The sequence below is a fragment of the Rhinolophus sinicus genome, chromosome 10 (assembly GCF_057876585.1).
Source record: "Rhinolophus sinicus isolate RSI-liver-muscle chromosome 10, RSI-T2T, whole genome shotgun sequence".
Classification (NCBI taxonomy): domain Eukaryota; kingdom Metazoa; phylum Chordata; class Mammalia; order Chiroptera; family Rhinolophidae; genus Rhinolophus; species Rhinolophus sinicus.
The window spans coordinates 9,659,865-9,681,458 of NC_142510.1; the positions used below are offsets into that span (position 1 = coordinate 9,659,865).

The window sequence follows — 21,594 nt, forward strand, 5'->3', positions numbered from 1 at the left end:
ACAAAGGCCACTAGGCAGGTGACTTCCTGCCTCCTCCTCCCATGGGCCCTGGTTGTCACCACACCAGGGGGCCAGGGACAGAGCACCCACAGCCTTGAAGGAAATGAGGCTTCTGTGTGTTGCTTTGTGTGGCTCTACACAGCAACTGTGGCGACAATACTACACCCATTTGCGAGCCGTTAGCAGAGGAGAGCAGTCATGTTCTCTGGCTGATACTGGGAGGCAGCGACAGACTCCAGAAAACCGTCTTGGGTCATATAAGGTCCATCTGCCACATTTTAAAAGTAATATCTCAAGCACATCAGTCCAAGAGCCTCTGATTTTATTGGAACTGATTTACAAGAATAGTCAAGGAGACGTGCTTGCAGACGCGATGGGTGACGTTACTGGTTCCACAAAGATCTTCCAGAGCTCCTGCAGCGAACAGAGAAAGGCGAGATTCCCCAGGTTCACAAACGAGGCTTCATACTTTCATAAAGGGATGTATTAGGTTGGTGCAAAAGTAACTGCGGTTTAAAAGGTTAAAATTACTTTTGCACCAACCTGATAATTAGCGAGAGAACAAATGACATGTGGGCCATGGGCAACATGCAAACCACGTGGGGGCTTCCTCTGATCTCCGTCACTCTCGGCTGTTCTTTCTGCTTCATTGTGGCAGAGAAGCTGGATGGAGAAGTCCCGGCATTCATCCAGGAGGCATCAGGACACCATCCAATCAAAAGGGACCAGAATGGCAGCCAGTCGCCACAATTTCTCCATTTGGGGACGTCTTTAGCGTCATGTACCGTGGCTGCTGAATTTAGAAGTAGCTGCCTTTTTTGGCCTCTTAATAATGCTGGCAGGTGGAGACGGTACAAAAACATGCCAGATTCTTAGTGAAAGCTTCGTGTCCTCACTAGCAGAAGTAGCCTGTTTGCTACCTACTGGAAGGCTGACGGGCAGGGAGGCTGCCCAGAGAGGGTGGGGCAGTAAACAAGGGAAAGCTATACAGTGAAGGAGGCTCATAGGAAAAAAACCAGAATCATTTGAAATGTGTTGGAGGAGAGAGCTACAGATACCCTGGATGGACAGAAAGACACACAGGGGGTCCTAGAGCAAAGAAAGCCTGAAACATGGCTGGAGGCACAAATGTCAACACTGACGCTGTCCTCCTACTTTGAGCACACCACGAGACGGCAGGGGCCTTTGGAAAAGACAGTAATGCTGGGAAAATGGAAGGCAGCAGGAAAAGAGGGAGCCCACGGATGAGACGGACGGAGTCCATAAGAGAGCGATGGGCAGCAGTCTGCAGGCGCTGCACCCAGCCCGGGGCTGTGAGGACGTCGCTTATCCTGACTCCATGGCACAGAGCACACCCACCTCCTCACACACGGGAGCCATACAAAGCCAGTGCTGTGCTCGCTTTGGGCACGGGATGGGAGCGTGGGACAGAGGGCCCTGTGGTACTCTCCTCCTGAGAACCAGGCCCAGGGCTCCACAGACACAGAGAAAGGGCGGCCACAGACAAAAGGTAAAGACAACAAGACGTGAATTCCCGTCCTTTCCACTTCTACGAATCCAGCTCCTGGTCATGTTAAGGGATTTTTAAGGGTAATTTTGACTTTTCAAATTTTCCCCAAGTGCTGGGTTTAAAAACAGTAATAGGAAGTGACGTGGCTGTAAGATTAAGTCCCAGTTCTGCCCTTTCCCGGCCAGCTGCCTTACTGGGGCGTTGACTGAGACGGTGGATGAGAACTAGGCCTGGCGCTTGGCACAGGCACCATTATTAGGGTGGTTCCTCAGAGGCCTGATATGATGGGCTTCCATCGTTCAGGGTCCTAAGGGTCACCAGTCATCAGACAAACCCCCCGAGTCTGAGAGGCCAGCACATTTCCGCAGAGATGTGACCATCAGCACCAGAAGTCCCTGCATCGAGAGCTGCAACCCAACCAAGTACCCCACTCACTTCCTGCTTCCAGAACCTTCTGTCCTGTCCTGCTTCCTCTGAGCCTGCACTGCCCACAGGAAAAGAATGAGCTATAAAGTCGACAGTCGCCAGGCAGGCCCACCCCCAGACACGGTGAGATCCCACCACAGGTTTCGTTAAGGAGAGCCCTTTGCCAGGGAGTCAATAGCATCACGGCGGAGCCACCAGAGGCCCAGACGGGGCCGCACCTACCAGCTGCTGGATGCGCTCGTACGCGAGGCGCTGTGGGAAGGAGGCCTCCACTGGCTCCACAGCGAAGCGCAGCTGGCCGTCCTCGAGCCTCTCCAGCTGGTACAGGGAGGAGCGGAAGTGGTCGTAGGCTTCGCACGTGACGTCCAGGTGACTCAGCGTGAAGTTCAGCCTGCAAACAAGCAGCCGACACACGCCCCATCATGGGGAAAGGCCTGGCCGTTGCCCACTGCTTGACTTCCTGCCGTCTCCAATCTCACTCATGCTGCGGGGTGGGAGTCAGCGAGTGCCTCCTGTGTGTTTAGCCTCTGACCGTGCTTCCTTCCTGATGTGTAGGGCAGCTTGGGAGGTGGAAGTGGGCACCACCTCCCCTTTACGGATATGGAAACTGAGGCTCAGAGAGGTGAAGCCACACGCCTACGGTAACACCACTGCCCCCGGAGCTACAAATTGGTACAAGGGCTGCCTGCAGACCACACCTGAGGCCAGGGCTGTGTGTGGGGGCCTGCTCACTGCCCCCTGCACCAGCACAGACATGGCACGCGGCTGGGCCATGACCATGAATGCAATGAACGGCAGAGGAAAAGGCAGAGGCCTCGGGGAGCTTGGTAATGGAGAGAACGCTGCTGGGAAGCTGGTGGGGTTGGGGACACTTCAGAGGGGGTGACTTCAGAGCTGAGTCCTCACAGAGCAGCCCCAGCCCGGCCACTTGCACCTTTCCACACCCTGAATCTGCCACACGATTTAACACGTTGCGTATGGCGGGGTTTAAATCCCTCGTGAAGATTCTCGTGATCCGTATGCAACGTGTTAACGTGAAATTCAAACTCTTCACCTCTTTCCATTTTCTTTCCAAAATCTTTTATCATGAAAAGTTTCAAAGATACAAAAGGAGCGAGAACAGTCTGATGAATTGCCCAGCTTCAACCACTGTCAACTCACGGATACTCTGTCACCTCTGTCCCCCACCCCACTAGATTATTAAAAAGCAAAAGCCAGACTCCTGCCATAAATACGTCATGTGTATCTTGAAAAGATCAAGGCTCTTTTCACCTAAAAGCAAATTTAATAATTCTTTATCATAAAGTATCCAGTCAGTGTTCAACTTTTCCTGACTTTTCGATGTTTTCCTTTATAGTCTGTAAGAGCAGAATCCAATGGAGGCTCCCATGCTGCCATCGGTCATGTGTACCGTGAAGGAAGTCCCAGACATTATCGGCATAAACGCATAGGCCTGTTGGATGGCTTTGTACAGCACTGTGATCGCTTCCACAGGGCGAATTTCTAGATGCTGAATTGCTGGGTCACTAAAGCACGTTCAGTTTTATGGGTTTTGCTCCACATGCCAAACTGCCTTCAGAAAAGTGTGGACTAGCCTAAAAGCCCGTGTCTAGCACTGCGCCTGTCGCGAGATGGACACTCCATCAGTGGGAGCCCTCACGCTGTAGGATACTCAAACAGGAATGTCCTAGAGGGGCTATGTCTGCATCAGGGAGAGGACAGAGACCTGCGGGACCAGCGGGACAGGTGGCATCCTGGAGGGAACGTTCAGGAAGAGGAGAGGCCCTCGACAGACTGTGGTGGCCCCACACGTCAGCTCTGGTGTACGGCCTGCACTCAAATACTTTGCCTCCTCAGGGATTAGCTGTGGCCCAGAAAGTTCCCTGATGTCTCTTGGCCTTCTGCTCGTCATCTGAGAAAGGGGGATGGGGCTGGTGTGTGGGTGAAATGAGGCCATGTGTGCAAAGGACCTGAAACGGGTGCTCACGAATTGAGTGACGAGGATGACACTGATGACAGCATGTGTGAAAGGTACGAGTCTAGCTCTGGGGATGCCAGCACAGCCCCCCGCTGCAAAGCTCACCTTTTCTCCACGGAGAGAATGGCTGTGCAGGCGTTTTTCAATTTGTGAGCGAGTCGGCAAAGTGTTTTAAATAGGGCATCCGTTAAGTCGTCGTCATAAAACACTGCAGGGAGGAAACACAGCATTAGGGGCAAACGTGCAGAGAGCAGAGAAATCTCTTCCTCAGAGGACCCTCAGGGACACTGTGCACTGAGTCCTTAGAAACATGGCAGCAACAGTTAGAATGAACAGTGCACGTAGGTGTGGCAGGATGTCCTGGAAAGATGCTTCTAAAACACAGAGAATTCCGTGGAGGGGCAGGGACGCGTGCTGGGCTACACATGACGGGGACACAGCAGTGAGCAAAGGCTATTCTTACCTTCGGCCGCGAGCAGTATGGTGGTGTGGTTGTACAGGTCGGAGATGTCCTCTTCTGACCAGCTGAAGAGGACGTCAGGATCTGGGAAAGAAGGAAAAAGGTCGTTTTGTGCTCCCTCCTTTCTCTGTGGGCCACGGCCTCTCACTGAGACCAACTGAAAGAGGCAGTGGGCACTGCCAGGCATCCCTGAATCCCAGGGTCCCCGCTTTAGGGACACGGCTGCTGGAAGGAGACCCACAGGGAAAGAGGTGCCCTTTCTGTCAGGGGGTGGCTGCAGCCAGCGAGGGGCACATGGGTTCTGGCCTTACCTGCTGTCTCGGCCGGTAGCATGTGAAACGTGCGTCCTTGGTTCCTGCCCCCTGTACTTGCTGTGTAACCCCGAGAAAGGGGCTTCACCTCTCTGGGTTTCAGTTTTGTACGAGAATGGGCATAAGAATGGTTCCCTCACAAGATGGCTGGGGAGGTGACAGAACCTAAAGTATGCTACATGCTTAGCAAGTGACAGGTACCCAACAAGCAATGATTTTTCCTCGCCTGACAGCTCACAGGGGAAAATTTTTATACACAGAAAGAGCAAGCATGCATGCGGGTCTGAAATAGTTTGTGTCAAGAATTTAGAAAACCCTCCCACACGGGGCTCTGACCCACGTGGCTGACTCCCTGCTGTGGGCAGAGGACAGTGCGCCCAGTGGGACTCGCAGGAAAACGGTTGAAGCCCTGGAGTCCGACGGACTTGGGTTCACACCCTGACCCTGCCAAGTGCCGGCTGAGGGACCTGCGCAGGCACTAACCTGAGCGTCCGTCTTCACTCATTATTCAGGGGTTACTGCACCGACTGTGCAGTGACACTGGGAGGTCTGACAACAGAGTGAAGGGAAGGTGCCCAGCACGCTGGCTCTTGGGATGCCAACCCGGGCTCCAAGAATGACACCTGTCACTCTTCAGCCAACAGAGAGGACTTGTGGTGAGCCATGGACCGTGGCAGCAGCCAGACTCTTCTGTCAGTTAAGGCCATGAGGCCGATGGCCTTGAGGTATTACTGGGAACCACTGAATCAAAAGGGACGTGAGAGGAAGACACGCACCTGTGCAGAGGTCGTCTTTCAGCCAGTCCAGTTCTCTGACCTTCACTACACCACCTGGAAAAACACACACAGAATTCCCCAAACTCTATAAACGATTAGGGAGAAAAGAATACTTTTATACTATACTCCCAAATCGATCCATCCATCCATCCATCCTCTCACCCATCTTTCCCCTCCCTCCCTCCCTCCTTCCTGTTCACCCATCTTCCCACTCATCCATATACATCCTGTCTTCTTTCCTTCCATCCATCGATCCCACATTTTCTGAGTGCTAAGTATTAGTCCCTGTGCCAGACACAGGGAACACAAAGATTTAGGAGACACGTGCCCAGCCTTGGGAAGCTGCAGCCGAGGACAGGCTAGGAAGTTAGCAGACACCGGCAAGGCTGCATGGTCAGGGCAATATTCATGGGATGTACCAGGCATACAGGAGAGAGGGGTTCTTGTGTCAGACAGGGGTGTCAGGGAAGGCTCAGAAAAGGCGATTCACGCCTGCCCCTTCCCTCTGACCCTGCTGACCGGGCATTCGTCACTCAACTCAGCAGCGGGCATCAAACAGACAGGGTCCCTCACGTCATGGAACGTGTGGTCTAGCAGGGTGGCAGACACCAATCCACTAGCTGCACAAACAAATGTCAAATGCAATGGTTCAAGGTGTCATGAGTGTCGGCTGGGGGACTGTGACTCCTCTGGATTCTGGAGACCTGAGCATAATCAGGGCGAGAGGACCCTTCTGGGCAGAAGGAACAGCAAGTACACAGGCCCCAAGGGGAGGGGAGCCTCCAAGGCTTGGATGGCTGGAGTGGAGGCGCGCCTGAGGGGGAGGGCCTACAGGCCCTGCAGGATTCAGGACAAGCACCGGAGTCGGAGAGTAATGGGACACCTCAAAAAGGTCTGGTGAGCTCGAGTGACCTGGAAAAAGTGCCCCAAAGCTGCGGGGTGGAGGAAGGTCTGGACAGGCGGTCCAGTGAGGAGTCAGCTGCTGGCATCTATCATGTAAGTGCATTCCTGCAGGTGGTGCAGGCACCTGACCATCCAGCAGATGGGCAGACAGGGGAGGCATTCTGGGCAGGGGAGAGCAGGTGGAATGAGCCCTTGGCTCGCTGGATGCAGGGCTGGATGGCAGGACTATCAGGAGAGGAGGCAGGAAAAGCAGGCAGGGGCCAGACCAGGAGGTTTGGGAGCCAAAGGAAGAACTTGACTTTACCTCTGAAGGGGTCAGTCTTTCATCTAGAAAGGGCCCTCTGGACGCTACGTGGAGGGCAGCTTGGGCAGGTCAGACAAGGAGTGGGGTGACCAGGTAGTGGGCCACTGCGATGTCCAGGGGGCAGAGAGCTGAAGTAGGACGTGGCGGTGAGTGTTGGAAGGGGGAGATGAAGCAAGGACAGTGATCTAGGGTCTGAAGCGCCGTGAAGCTAAGACTGTGTCTGCTCCCTGCATTCACCTGGATATAACGGGACGCAGGCAGAACCCCGTGTGCCAGGGTTATGGTCCTGGGTGTTTGTCCCACCTGCCAAACAAAGATACCTCCCTCCCAGGCAGAAGACATGCCGGGCCTCACCTCCAGAGGCAGTCAGGTGGCTGTTGAGGGCAACGTTTCGCTGGCACATGGCCAAGAGATCTGCACCGACATCTGGAATGAGAGAAGGGCATGCCACAAAGCGCCAGCATGACGACACTTTTCTCCCTGCGTTCACGCCTGGAGAGAGCTGGGGTCAGCAGCATGACTGCAGAAACGTGCAAAACTAAAACTAAAGTGTCTCTTGTGTGTTTTACTGCCAAAATTAAATATGGTCAACTTAAGGCTTTTTAATGATCTTTTCTTTAAATAAGAGATGATTATCCCGGTGGGGACAGACCGTGTGTGCACTCCAGAAGGAAGGGGTGAGGGCACCCCTTTTATATATTTTTGGAGTCCATGAAACATGTACTTCTCCCAGCCCATCTGAGTGTTTCTAACAACCCCTTGAGCCAGGATCGTGGATCCCGTTTCACAGATGAAAGACTTGAGCAAAGTCGCACAACTAGTAAGAGCAAAGGCTGGGATGTGGATCCTGGCGCCTCTGACTCCAAATCTAAGCTTGCTCTTTGACCCCCCAGAAACCTGACGAGAGTCAGCAGGGCGTTTGGATGTGATCAATCGGTAAGCAGAGCAGATTCAGACAGGCTGGGGCACGCTCTCCTGCATGTGGCGCACGTCACTGCCGTCTGTAGCTACCCCAAGCTGCCTGCTGGTTCTGACCAGGTGTGGTTTCCTAGCATTTCAGCAGAAATGAGCCCCAGGGCAGTAAATCCTTGCTGGGAGTGTAGGAGAGTGCTTCGCCAAAAATTAATTTTCAGTTAGGAAAATGTACGTGTGGAAGGTAGAGAGTCTTGTTAATGACATCGCCTGGCCCACTGTGGCTGTGGATGCGCCACCCCACCCACTGCAGACTCCCAGGGGACGAGACCATTGTCTCCATCCAAGGGACCACACAGAGTTTGGTCAAGGGCCAGTGGGGAGCTCCCTGCTCACTGGGGGGACACACCTGTCTCTTTTCCTGGGCCACTGGGTGAAGACAATATTGATGGTGTGTGTCTGACAGCACACAACTGGTTCGGAAGTTTTTAAGCCTCTATGATAGTTTTGGTCAAAACAGACCTTGCGTGAGAGTCTAAAATATGAAACAGATAAAAGAGGGGAAGCTGGCTGTGGGGGTGGGAGACCTGGATGGAGCCTTGGGCTACTCCCCCACCCCCTTGCCACATTATGACCTTGGCTAGACATCTGACCTTAGCCTCAGTCTGCGCACTTGGACAAAGGGATGGTAAAACGCTTCCTGGCGACAGACAAGCTCCCTGTGAAGTGACAATCAGATGCTCATGGATGTGAAAGGCTGTAGTAACTAACGTACCATCCAAACACAAGCTCGCTTCTTCACGCTGGTAACTCTCAAGGATGACACACAATTGCATCCTGCTACTAGCGCTAGGCACTGAGTATGGTTCTCCGGCATCGCATTATGGCTTGACACTTAGAAGTGTTTACTGGCAACCTGCACGGAACGGTCAAGGAGCAGCCAATAGGGGGGCAGCCTGCAGAGTCCTGACCAGTGGTTAACTCAGGGTATCTGAAAAGTACGGGATGCCCTCATCACAGGCAACCCCTGGGTTCCCCTTTGCTATCTCAGCAGCAAAAGACCTGGGCCATGAAAACATGAAGTAGGAATCAACAAATTGCAAACCATACCGGCAGATACCATTTTCAACTAGCAGATATTAAAGATTTAAAATTTAATAATACTTACTTAATGAGATACTCCTCTCTTAAAAACGGGTACACTCTTTCTAAAAACGCACATTGGCAAGCCTGGGGTTGAGTTGAAAGTACTGCACTAGTCAATTTGCTGGTTTTCATCAAGTACAGTTATGTATGTTATCACTGAAGGGAGCTGGTAAAGGGTAGATGGTACTTTCTGTAATATTTTAGCAATTTCTCTATGACTCTAACATTATTTCAAAATTAAAAAATAAATCAGTTGGCAATATGTAGTAAAAGCTTAAGAAAGGTCACACACTTCTAGTCTAAGGAATAACAGACAATGATGCACAAAGGTGCTCACTGCTGTGCAATTGATAAATGCAAAAAACAAACAAACAAACAAAAAAACCACAACAAAAAACACCCCCAAAACATGGGAACAACCAAAATGCCCAGCAAAAGGAAAATGGAAAAAAAAAAAAAAAAAGATGATACTATCTGGACATTGAAATCGTATTTGTAAATAATTTTTTATGACATGGAAAAATACTCCCAAAAATGTTGTTCAACAGTTTTGGCAAGATACAGATATACATACATACATACACACATGGTTTGATTTCAGATTATTGTTTGGGAGTCTGTACACACAAAGGGGAAGGAAAAAGATTATCAAAGAAATACACAGTTAAAAGATAGATTCTAAAACTTAAGCTCCCTAAGGATAGCAACCTGACCTGTTTTATTCACTCCTGGATCCCCTACATCCAGAACCATGTCTGCACATTGTAGGTGCTCAATAAACTGCAATGGTTGGCTGAATTGGGGTGTTATAAAATTATGAGTAATTTCTATTTGCTGTTCTACATGTTTTCCACTAAGAGTAAGCAAGGTTTCTATAATTAGAGAATTGGGGAGGGAAAAATAACAAACTTGTTTTTAAGCCTTATAAAAGGTATGTCCTCGTAGTTTTCTGAGATGTCTGCTCTTTGGTAGATGAGTGAGCAAAGGTTCCGGCAGAGCTGCTGGCACCTTCTTAAGTGGACATGGTCCTGCACCTGCTGGGTTCTGCTGCCCGTGAGGACATGGTGTTGCTGGGACATTCTGACATTATGGAGAAAACCAGGGCAACAGGATGGCAAAATCCCTAGCAGCCAATATCCCACTTCCAGTGTCACTCCCTCACTCTTTTACAGTCAGGACATGCTGTGAGATGGTGGGCGTTACCTGTACAATACACCGTCTGTGCCACAGTGGCTGCGACGATGCTGGCTAGCCCCGTGCCAGCCCCGAGCTCCAGTACGGTGCAGCCCTGGAAGAGGTCCCACTGGAACAGGATGTAGTCAGCCAGGAACAGGGCACCCCGCCACACCTGGAGGGAGACGGACAAGGAAGGACCGAAAATGTGAGGCTCAGGAAAGTCCCTTCAGGGCCATGGGGAGTGGACAGGACCTACCCACCTGCTTGCCAACATCTTCCAGGGGCGTGGCCATGGTGTGTTCTGGACAGGATGGAAACCAAAAGAGAAAGGGCCACTGTGAAAATGGGGATGGAGAGAACACAGACAGATGGGGCACACGGCGACCTGCACACACAGTGGGCACTAGAGTCAGGCGTCTAAAGAGCAGCAGAAACACAGGACATGCTCCCAGTTGGGAGGGACATTTGAGCGTCACTCACAGGCCAGGCACCAGGACTCACTGTCTCAGGTAACTGGGTCTCTGTGCCCCACAGTCTGAAGACTAGGGTCACAACAGGTCTTGGCCCAATTTAATCAAACACACACCCCCACACCTCCATTTTTTACGTTCAGTAACTACATATTACAATTGTCATGTTTATATTGTTCTGACCAACTGCACACTGATAATAATCACAACTCATTTCAAAATCTTTTCTTATACTTAGAACCACATGAGAAGTTAACAAAATAAACTTTGAGTTTATATCCTTTTTTAGGTGAAGAGAAGTATAAGGAATGTTCTCAAGCACAAAACAGGTTAGGATAAAATCTGGTGGTGGCAGCTGGGGGAAGAGACTAGAAATGTGAGATCAAGGAGAAAAAGGAACAATGGCCAATATTTTTGCCGTGAAATGGGACTGAGCTCTTGTAACTTTTAAGCAAGATGACGATGGCTGTCAAATTAACACACAACACACGCATAGCTGAGTAGCCTCCCATGCTCCCTGGTCTGGCAAACATCAAATCACAAGCTGCTCACGACGAAACAGGAGCAGGGACCGAGGGACTGAGGGAAGGGAGAGGGTAGCAAGGTAGGAAGCAGCATGGGTCGGGCTACCATGTTCCCCTCCGGGAGGGTCTGCCCCAGGAGGGGACGTGGGCAGCCTGGACATCCCTTGTTTGTTTTTGGTCCCCTCGAGCACTCAAGGTATGAGCATCTCCCTGTGCAGAGATGAGCATTTAGATGAGTGCCACCCTTACAACTGGGGTCCAGAACATAAGCCAGCCGCTCTGTCTGGTGCTCAGCGGAAGCTGCAGCTCTCTGGCCCCAGTGTGAGTTGAGAACTGGCTGTGTGCAGTCCTCTTGGGGACCCAGGCCACCACGCTCAGGGTTTCTCCAGGATAAATCTGACCTGAGATTCTAAGTCGTGCAGACTTAGATTCTGATTCCTGAATAAAAGGTAAGAAATAATTGCCCACCAGCATCCTGGCTGGATTTGACACTGAGATTTGGAAGAACTCACTTTTAGTAAAGTACGCTTTCAGGAGAACTTCAGATTGCCAAAGCCCAAAACATACCCATTTGGTTTGAAAGTGGAACAAAAATGAGACTGGGAATGGGCAGGTGGGGAGCCCACAGACCAGCCCTTTGCTATGGGACTTTGTTCTTAACATGCAGGATGGTGAATCCCAGAGCGTGAAACACTCATTGTGGAATAACCAAGTCTGCCCCTCCCCTCCTCAGGGAGTCCAAGTGAGAGTTGAGAGTGAAATGAGCCATCATCAACCCCTGAGAAAAAAACTTTGCAATGTTCTGATCACGTGACATGGAAAACACAGGCTGTTGTGCCAGACAGATCTGGGGGTGAATCATGGCTCTGTCACTGACTAGCTGTGCAACCTTGGGCAAGTTCCTCAATGTCTCTGAGCCTCAGTTCTCTCCTCAGTGAAGCGGGAATACTCATCCTTGGAAAGGCCATGAGGACCAGGGGTAATCCATGGAAAGCATGGGATACAGTTCTGGTGGGAATCCACCAGAGAAATCTAGAACACAGCCTGCCTGGTATGTGCAGGCACCCAGTAACTGCTAAACACGTGGGTGGACAGACATCAGAGCTGCTGTTCTGTCTGTTTTGAGTGTCCCAATGGACCCCATGCTCCCAACCCAAGCCAGTGCCCAGGTTTACCTGGGACCTTAGGCACCATCAGAGACCCTGGATCTCAATGAACAGACTCAAGCCAGAGCTCCTCTCCCCCAGATGAGCAGTGCTGGGGGTGGCAAGAGTCCCAGCTATGGCGACGGGCCACATGGATTCAGAACCTTCCTCACCGCCAAGCTGCATGACCTTGGGCTTGTCAATTCCTCATCTGTACCCACCTCAGAGCAGACTGTGAAGACTACGAGATTGATGTAGATAAAATATCAGAGCATGACAGGTGTTTAACCAGAACTGAATCACCTCCTGCCCTGGCTCCTTCCATTTCGAGGGATTTAAAATCCTGGCGTCACCAAACCCCTCTGCTCCACCCCTATGCCCGGGTGGGGGACAGTCTTGATCCCGCCTGCAGAAGCCTCTTGCCCACACCCCTTTTGCTACTTCCTTACCAGCCCTTCCCCACCTGGCTCCTCGGTCCTAGCTCCCGCCCCATTTGATCAGCCACAAGACTCCTGCAGATTAATTCTGGGTCTACCTCCCTGTCCCCCACCACACTCGCTCCAGAATCTCTCATGGCTCCCTGCTGCCAGTCAGGCTGGCCGAGTGTTCCACACCCTCTAACCCCGAGCCACTCGCTGAGCTGGGTCAGGACATGGACGTGGGAGGCAGCAGCAGCAAGGCGTCCTGGAGGAGGTGAGGGCTAATGGCTACAAGACCCTGACCTGGGCTTGAACACACAGCCGATGCTCAAACACACGACACTGCTGCCTTGGGGACAGGCGAGCCTTTATTTACCTATTTTGATGACATCACAGGTGCTGCCCTCTTGTGCTTCGTCTCCCAGGATGTCACCTTCTTCCTGCATTAGAATCATGGGATGTACCTTGTCTCTCGGAGGCCCTGCTGGCTTGGGGTCAGAGGCAGCCCGGGGTCTTCTCACGACATCCAAATCCCCATCCTCGTCCAGAGGAGCTCCCACCCACTCCTGGCCGGTGGAGTCAGCGCTGGCCTGGAGGGAGAAGCCCTCACTGCTGCCGCCACTCCCAGGAGGGGACCCGGAGCTGCCCATCCCAGCAGGAGTCTCTTCTGTGGGAACATCTCCGCGATCACCACCCTCAGCCCCTGAGTCTGTCTGAGAGTCTTGGTTCCACAGAAACTTGAACTGCGACAGGAAAACTGAAAGGCAAGACAAAATGTAAAAGAATATTTCTAGCTGTCTTCTTGTTCCCTTCCCCTTCTTCTTTCAGAAAATTTGATTTCCACCCGGAAAAGGTTTTAAAGGCCAGGTGGAGACGTACTAACACCAGCAGAAAAGGCCTGTTGGATTCAGCCGTGACACTGGGGCCACCAAACAAAACAGTCACAATCACCACCAAGAGCAGCTACCATGTGATGAGCATCTACAGTGTAGATACTCAGCCCACATTATCTCATGCCATCCCCACAGTCGCTATGAAGATAGCAGTAGCGGCTCCATTTTACAGATATGGAAACTGAGGCTTAGAAGTTAAGGGAGCTGAGAAGGTCATACAGCTTTGAATGTGGCTGCTGCTCAACTCCTAAAAGCTGATGCCCTTCTCACTACACTTGTTTCCTTTCTGAAGGTCTGGAGGACGGGACAAGGACACCAAGTGCTCCTTACCATCTGGTGGCCAGAAAGTCACTGGGACAAGTTTCAGTAAGAGTATGTGTGCCAGGACAGGTGGGCTGCAGGTGGGAGGTGCAAGGACTTGAGCGGCCAATCCTAGGCTGGAGTCCTCCATCTCTCCAGGCCGTGTGACCCTGAGTAAGTCACTTATCTGTTCTTAGCCTCAGTTTCCAGAATCCAGGAATCCAAACTGAGACACGAGGGAAAGGGGTGTTATTAGTCAGTCACACCAGAATACCAAGCTAAAACAGGATGATCGGAGCTGGGAAGGGCGGCCAGGGAGGGCCTGTCTGAGATGGCACCTGAGGAGCCAGGACTAAGAGGGAAGAATGTTCTGAGCAGAGTGAACAGCAAAAACAAAGGCACTGAAGGAGGAAGGTATGTGCCTGTGCCTTGTGTAAGGGACGGAGAGGTGCAGAAAGTGGCCGCAGAGCAGAGAGGGACAGGGAGATAAGTGTGGACACACAGCGAGGGGCTGGGTTGGCTGGGCCTCGCAGGCCAACTGAGGAGTCTGCTTTTAGTCTAAGAGCAAGGGGTAGACACTGGAGGGTCTAAATCAGGGCAGAGATGCGGTTTGCATTTTCAAGAGATCCCCTTGGCTTCTGGGGAGATGAGTGGGGGAGAGAACAGGGAGAAAAGACAGGGAGCCCTGTGGGAGTAGCTAGAGGCAGCCAACAAGGGATGAAGGGGGCTTCACTGGGATAGGGGCAGAGGGGACGGAGGGAAGCGGGCAGATGGAACCTCAGTGCCCTGTCTCCCCTACTGGACACGGGGCTCCCTGAGGCAGACCTCATTCACTTTGTATCCCCAGCATGAAGTCCTAGGCCTGGCACACAAAACGGGTGCTCAGGAACGCGCAGTTTACGCAATGAAAGAAGCAGTGTGCGCAATCCAGAACAGGTCAGCACACCGGTCTTCCCCGTCTTCCCCCCACCCCTCCCAACCCCCAATGAGTATGAGAAACCACGAAACAAAATGGTCACCAGGAGGTGCTGGGCCCATGTGCACGCGACAGGACCTTACCGGGCTGCCCCATGCCATTCAGCCTCACCATGAGGTGTCTCTGGCTCGGGGTGCAGAGGTGGATGTCTGACAGCACAGTGTCGCTTCTGAAGGTGACCTCCTCCATGGCTGGTAGGGGAGCCTGCCACCATGACCGCGGCTCCACGTTAGTCATGGGACAGCAGCACCTGACAGGTGAGAAGATGTCCTCAGTATAGCAGGTACCAAAGGTTGACAGGTGGGAACTAGCTCTGTATCACGGTGGGGACAGAGCCCCAGAGAGCAGTTTCCAGGCTCTCGGCCTCACGTGGAAAGGTGCTGGCTCGGGTGGTAGATGGTCATCAGCTGTGACTAGTTGGCCGTCAGCTGTGACCTGTTAGCCATTGGCCACTGATGTAACTGCCATCGCTGACCCAGCAAGGGCGGAGGGCAGTTAGCACGGGGGTTTCGGATCCCGTGTCTCCAGCCGCCAGCGAGACTACAGTGGTGTGACTCCCCTACCTATGGCTCCGTGGGTGTTGCTTTTTGGCCTCACCGTGTCCTGCGTTCTTTTGGGGGGAGCGGGAGCAGAGACCCCCCATGACAATCACCGGGGGGGGGGGGGGGGGGGAGGGTTAGTGCTTCCCTTCTGCTCTCTTTCCATTTTTCCTAAAGGAGAAAGTCTCCCAACCTGGGCGAGGGAAACAAATCCCGCTACAACTGTTATTATTCTGCTTACACTGTGTTCCTTTTCACAGCGGTCTTTTATTTATGGCAAAGACTCGGAATTTCCATTTATAGTGATACAGATTTTTTTTCCCCCCTTTTTATTTTTTCCGACTTTACTATGACAGTTTTCAAACAGACAATTAAGTTGAGGGTCCAGCACATACCGCTCAGCCTCACTCAATGAGCAACACTGTCCTATGCGCTCGCTCTGTGTGAGGCTGACAGTGAGACGTTGGGCTGCAAGTCCGTGGGAGCCGGGATTTCAAGATAGGGCTCGGTGCCAGGAGGGCCCCTGAATCCTACCCTATCCCGCCGCCGCCCCCAAAACCTTACCCGCCACCGGCCGCAACCCTGAGTCCTACCCGCCCTCTTACCGCGAGGTTCAGGCGGCCGCCATGTTGGGCGGCCTGCGCAGGCGCGGCTCCACCTCCTCTGCGTGCGTCCGCCCGCACCGCCCTGTGGCCACGCCTATCTGGGAGGGTCGCGCATGCGTACAGGGATCGCCGGCTGACACGTGCAGGTTTAGCTCTGGGTTCGCTGGAGGTTCAAGGGCGGTGCTGGCTTAGGGACAGGCCTCACCTGCCCGGGTTTGCTGGGGTGGCCGGCCCGGGTGGGACCAGTCTGCGCGGGAGGGACCGTTAGATAACTCGCCCTAGGTCCCTCAGCTACTAAGTGGTGAGGCTTGGATTCAAACCGGGTAATCGGGCTCTAGAGCCAGGGCTGTCATTCAGCCGCCTACCGTTTATTGACGTTGTCATCCGCGCTCCTTTAGACGTGCAGCCTGGGCGGTAGCTGTCTGCTCAGCCCGATAGACTTTCTCTTAATAAAATAGACTTTCTTAAGCTTTCCGAACTTGCCTGACGGTGCGTGTTCCTTTATCGGCTGACCTATCAGTGGTTACTGTTGATAAAGCACGAGGGTTGGTAGGATGACCGAGCAATGCAGATTTTCTTTCTTTCTTTCTTTCTTTCCTTCCTTCCTTCCTTCCTTCCTCCCTCCCTCCCTCCCTCCCTCCCTCCCTCCCTCCCTCCCTCCCTCCTTCCTTCCTTCCTTCCTTTCGGAAGCAGATTGTGTTTCCTGAACTCCCTAGGACAGTACCTGGAGAGCCAGCTGGCCATCTTGGGGACACCGTTGTAGTCTTGGTCCAGTTGTCTCCAGAGGATATCGCTGTTGGAAGGGCACGGAGGAAGGTGGTTCTCTATATCCTGAGTCTCTGTTATTTATAAGCCACTCCGCTGGCCTCTCCGCCTTTAAGTTCTGCATCCGTACAATCACCCCTGAGGCTCAGAGAGGGGAGAAGTGCCTTATTCAAAGTAACCCAGCTCCTGAGTGGCAGAGCTGGTGTGGGGACAGAGCCCCAGAGAGCAGTTTCCAGGCTCTCGGCCTCACGTGGAAAGGTGCTGGCTCAGGTAGTAAATGTCCATCAGCTGTGGCTAGTTGGCCGTCAGCTGAACCCGGGAGCCATTGGCCACTGATATAACTGCTGGGACTATGCTAGCAGAAAAATGGGGGCTAGCAAGAAGATGGTGGCTGAGCCTGCAAGCGGCGGAGTGAGGGTTGCGAATAGTGTGGCTCCTGCTTCCTGTGTCTCCAACACAGCGCCAGAGAGAATATAGTGGTGTGACTCCCCTACCTATGGCTCCGTGGGTGTTCCTTTTTGGCCTCACCATGTCCTGCGTTCTTGTGTGGGGAGCGGGAGCAGAGACCCCGCATGACACCCTGCCTGACGACCATGATCAATAACCATCCCGCCTCCTCTCCCTCCTACTCGCCTCCCACCACTCTCGCTCAACGCTCCTTCCTTTCCCCCAAACACGTAAACCTGTTCCCACCTCAGGGCCTTTGCACCTACTGTCACCTGCCTGGCCTTCTGTTTCCCCACATAGCAGCTTCCTCCTTTGGGTCTCAGCTCAATGCCACCTCTTCCAAGAGGCCCTTCCTGACTGTCCTTCTGAGGGTAGTAGCATCTCTCCCGGCCACAATCTGTCTCATGAGCCTGTTTTATTTTCTTCATGATACTGATTAGTATTAGAATTTCTCGTATGTATTATTGGTTCACGTCTTTATCGCCTGCTTCCATGTGAGTTAGTGAGGGCAGGGATCTTGTCATCCATCCCCACTAACGTGTCCCCAGACCGAATTGCAGTTCTTGACACGTAGGTGTTTGATAAATATTTATTGAAAAAGTGAGATTCTTTTCAACTATGCTGTCAGTTCCTTGAGCACATGCGTGTTTTCTTTTGTTATTTGTTTTTGTTCCTCTAACAGGATTTCTCAGTATCAACACTATTGACATGTGGGACTGGGTCATCCTTTGTCGTGGGACCGTCCTGTGCACTGTAGGATATTTAACAATATCCCTGACCCCCACCCACTGGATGCCAGTAGCACCCACCCCCGGTTAGTTGTGACAACCCAAAATATCTCTAAACATCGCCAAATGTGTCAGATGGGAAGGGGGAGGGGAATCGCTCTAAGTGAGAAGCCCTGCCTTGCAGCGTTTGACCCAGTGCAGGGCTCCCAGAGGACTGAAAAACAAATGTTTTTGGACAGCTTAATCAAGTCCTGCCTGTGACGCAGTTCCACCATATGACCAGCAGGTGACAGCAAAGACCAACTTTTCATTAGTGCGGGTACTCTCACTTGGTGAAAACTTTCCTTTCTTTTCCCCAGCTTCCTCACTGTTTTTGCAACCTGTCCCGTCACCCCCGTGGGACCTTGTGAGCAATCTGCTCAGCTTGCACTTTCCCAGACACACAGAAAGGAAGCAGCAGCCACGTCCCTACCCAAGTGCAGACAGAAAGCCAAGTGGTGTAAGTATTGGCAGGAGTGGAAAGAAACCCTCCTTGGAATCAGGCAGATCTGAATTTCAGTTCCCTTTCTCTCCTTGTGGCCTCACCAGCTAGCTTACCCTCGCTGGGTCATGCACAGTAACCATACTGCAGTTAGCCATGAACCTGCTCAGAAAAGCTGTGATAAAGGATGGAGCACTGTTTTGGAGTGAGGAAGATGCCACCAGCTTGCTGTGCACCTTGTGCAACTCTCCTAACCTCTCTGGTCCTCCGTTCCTTAACAAAGAAGAAGACTGATCCTAAGGGCGGGGGAGAGGATGAAATGAAGTCAGAGCAGGCGCCCGGAGGATCGCATTCTATACTGTTCTGTTTCTGATCGAGGGGTTGTTTCTGTTATTTCGTGGGTTCTGCACTCCCTTGGCCTCTTTCAGCCCAGATGGACACACATGTATGGATACACGGCACACAGCACATGTACTCAGATGAAAGCCAGGCCCAGAGCTCAGTCCCACGGTGGCTCTCAGGTCGCCCCCTGGCCTCTACTGGTAGCCTTTGAGGAACAGGAGGGCACAGTCCACCAAGACGGGTCCATGAGGCCACAGGCCAGCCTCCCTACCACCACGACCAGGCATCCAGGCTCAGAGAACCTGGGTCTACTTCCTTCTCAGGCTGAGCACACGGGCTCCTGCCAGGAAGGCCACTCCGGTGAGCAGCTCAGCGATGAAACTGATCCAGCCCAGGGCCAGGGACCAGGTGAAATGCATGTCCACCTGGCCCAGGAGAGCCTTCTCCTCCAGGAGAAACAGCGCCTCAGGGGAGGCAGTGCTGAATAGGCGATCTAGATGGTGATGCCGGCAAGGGTGACCTGGGCTGCCGGGAAGCAGAGGACAGTAGATCAACCCCCTGGCACTGACCTGCTCGCCCAGCCCAGCCACGCTGGCCTCTCCCGACACATGTGCTCCTTCCCACCCCAGGGCCTTTGCCCACACTGTTCTCTCTGCCCGATGCACCCTCCTTTCTTTTCCTTTTCTCTTGCCATCAGTCATTCCTATCCCTTCCTGCATCTGTCATGTCAGTACATGTGCTGCCTGGCGTGGTGTGTGCCATGTATCCATACATGTGTGTCCGTCTGGGCTGAAAGAGGCCGAGGGAGTGCAGAACCCACGAAATAACAGAAACAACCCCTCGATCAGAAACAGAACAGTATAGAATGCGATCCTCCGGGCACCTGCTCTGACTTCATTTCATCCTCTCCCCCGCCCTTTGGATTAAGTCTTCTTCTTTGTTAAGGAACGGAGGACCAGAGAGGTTAGGAGAGTTGCACAAGGTGCACAGCAAGCTGGTGGCATCTTCCTCACTCCAAAACAGTGCTCCATCCTTTATCACAGCTTTTCTGAGCAGGTTCATGGCTAACTGCAGTATGGTTACTGTGCATGACCCAGCGAGGGTAAGCTAGCTGGTGAGGCCACAAGGAGAGAAAGGGAACTGAAATTCAGATCTGCCTGATTCCAAGGAGGGTTTCTTTCCACTCCTGCCAACGCCTACACCACTTGGCTTTCTGTCTGCACTTGGGTAGGGACGTGGCTGCTGTTTCCTTTCTGTGTGTCTGGGAAAGTGCAAGCTGAGCAGATTGCTCACAAGGTCCCACGGGGGTGATGGGACAGGTTGCAAAAACAGTGAGGAAGCTGGGGAAAAGAAAGGAAAGTTTTCACCAAGTGAGAGTACCCGCACTAATGAAAAGTTGGTCTTTGCTGTCACCTGCTGGTCATATGGTGGAACTGCGTCACAGGCAGGACTTGATTAAGCTGTCCAAAAACATTTGTTTTTCAGTCCTCTGGGAGCCCTGCACTGGGTCAAACGCTGCAAGGCAGGGCTTCTCACTTGGAGCGATTCCCCTCCCCCTTCCCATCTGACACATTTGGCGATGTTTAGAGATATTTGGGTTGTTACAACTAACCGGGGGTGGGTGCTACTGGCATCCAGTGGGTGGAGGCCAGGGATATTGTTAAATATCCTACAGCGCACAGGACGGTCCCACGACAAAGGATTACCCAGTCCCACATGTCAATAGTGTTGATACTGAGAAATGCTGTTAGAGGAACAAAAACAAATAACAAAAGAAAACACGCATGTGCTCAAGGAACTGATAGCACAGTTGAAAAGAATCTCACTCGTTCAATAAATATTTATCAAACACCTGTGTGTCAAGAACTGCAATTCGGTCTGGAGACACGTTAGTGGGGATGGATGACAAGATCCCTGCCCTCACTAACTTACATGGAAACAGGCGATAAATACGTGAACCAATCATACATACGAGAAATTCCTATGCTAATTAGTATCATGAAGAAAATAAAACAGGCTCATGAGACGGATTGTGGCCGGGAGAGATGCTACTACCCTCCGAAGGACAGTCAGGAAGGGACTCTTAGAAGAGGTGGCATTGAGCTGAGACCCAAAGGAGGAAGCTGCTATGTGGGGAAACAGAAGGCCAGGCAGGTGACAGTAGGTGCAAAGGCCCTGAGGTGGGAACAGGTTTACGTGTTTGGAGGAGAGGAAGGAGCGTTGAGGGAGAATGGTGGGAGGCGAGTAGGAGGGAGAGGAGGCGGGATGGTTGTCATGCAGGGTGTCATGCGGGGTCTCAGCTCCCGCTCCCCACATAAGAACGCAGGACATGGTGAGGCCAAAAAGGAACACCCACGGAGCCATAGGTAGGGGAGTCATACCACTATAGTCTCGATGGCGGCTGGGTTGGAGACACAGGATGTAAGATCCACACAGCCCGCAATGTGCTGTCCGCTTCTCTGCCAACCTAATGTGCTAACTGCAATCCGCGCTTGCTAGCTCAGCCAAGGCAGCTATATCAGTGGCTAATGGCTAACCGGTAACAACTGGAGGCCAGTTAGTCACAACTGATGACCATCTACTACCGGAGCCAGCACCTTTCCACGTGAGGCCGAGAGCTTGGAAACTGCTCTCTGGGACTGTGTCCCCACACTTGGGTCTCAGGGTGAGCCCAATAAAATCAGAACCTCAAAAGTGGGCCTGGGCACTGGTATTTTGCCAACGTCCCCCAGGTGATGTGTTTACCACTCCATTCATCCATTCACATATTCAGTCATTCAACAACTACTTATTTGATGGAAGTCTGATGTGCCAGGTGCTGTTTGGGGCACTGGGGATTTAACAGTGAATGCAAGTGACAAAAATGCCCTCAAGAAGCTGAGCTGACATGTGTGTGTGCACGTGTGTGTGTGAGACAGACATTACACATTGGAAACATAGGGTATGTTACCTGGGAGGAAGTCCTATAAAGGACTGGAGAAGGGGGCAGGGCTCCGTGTGGGGAGCATGAATTATGCAGCGACTATAATGTCCCATCGGGTCCTAGGCTGAGCAGAAC

General features: G+C 52.4%; 1 protein-coding gene across 7 annotated transcripts; it reads right to left on the minus strand.

Annotated features, from left to right (window-relative positions):
* Positions 1-301: 301 nt before the first annotated feature.
* On the minus strand, positions 302-15,862 carry METTL22 (methyltransferase 22, Kin17 lysine). 7 transcript variants are annotated; one of them, XM_074322638.2, is made up of 12 exons: positions 15,774-15,814; positions 14,713-14,879; positions 13,684-13,879; positions 12,837-13,217; positions 10,163-10,203; positions 9,930-10,074; positions 7,023-7,094; positions 5,462-5,515; positions 4,378-4,458; positions 4,020-4,122; positions 2,159-2,327; positions 302-414 (listed from the first exon to the last, which is right to left on the minus strand). In XM_074322638.2, the coding sequence occupies exons 3-12, from the start codon at positions 13,802-13,804 to the stop codon at positions 349-351; spliced, it is 1,233 nt and encodes a 410-aa protein (XP_074178739.2). In that variant the 5' UTR covers positions 13,805-13,879; positions 14,713-14,879; positions 15,774-15,814; the 3' UTR covers positions 302-348. The 7 variants fall into 7 exon arrangements, with proteins under 7 accessions (XP_074178739.2, XP_088657377.1, XP_019609691.3 ...); XM_088801251.1 differs by lacking the exon at positions 15,774-15,814 and adding an exon at positions 15,564-15,679 and having other exon boundaries at positions 7,023-7,160; XM_019754132.3 differs by lacking the exon at positions 13,684-13,879 and having other exon boundaries at positions 15,774-15,862.
* Between the last annotated feature and the right edge of the window lie 5,732 nt (positions 15,863-21,594).

Excerpts from the sequence above, each read along its gene's own strand:
- METTL22 (XM_074322635.2), bottom strand. The coding sequence starts at position 14,866 with ATGACTAACGTGGAGCCGCGGTCATGGTGGCAGGCTCCCCTACCAGCC. Across the intron at positions 7,161-9,929 it reads ACAGACGGTGTATTGTACAG|GCGTGAACGCAGGGAGAAAA; the intron begins GTAACGCCCACC and ends AGCTCTCTCCAG. Across the intron at positions 2,328-4,019 it reads ATTCTCTCCGTGGAGAAAAG|GCTGAACTTCACGCTGAGTC; the intron begins GTGAGCTTTGCA and ends GCTTGTTTGCAG.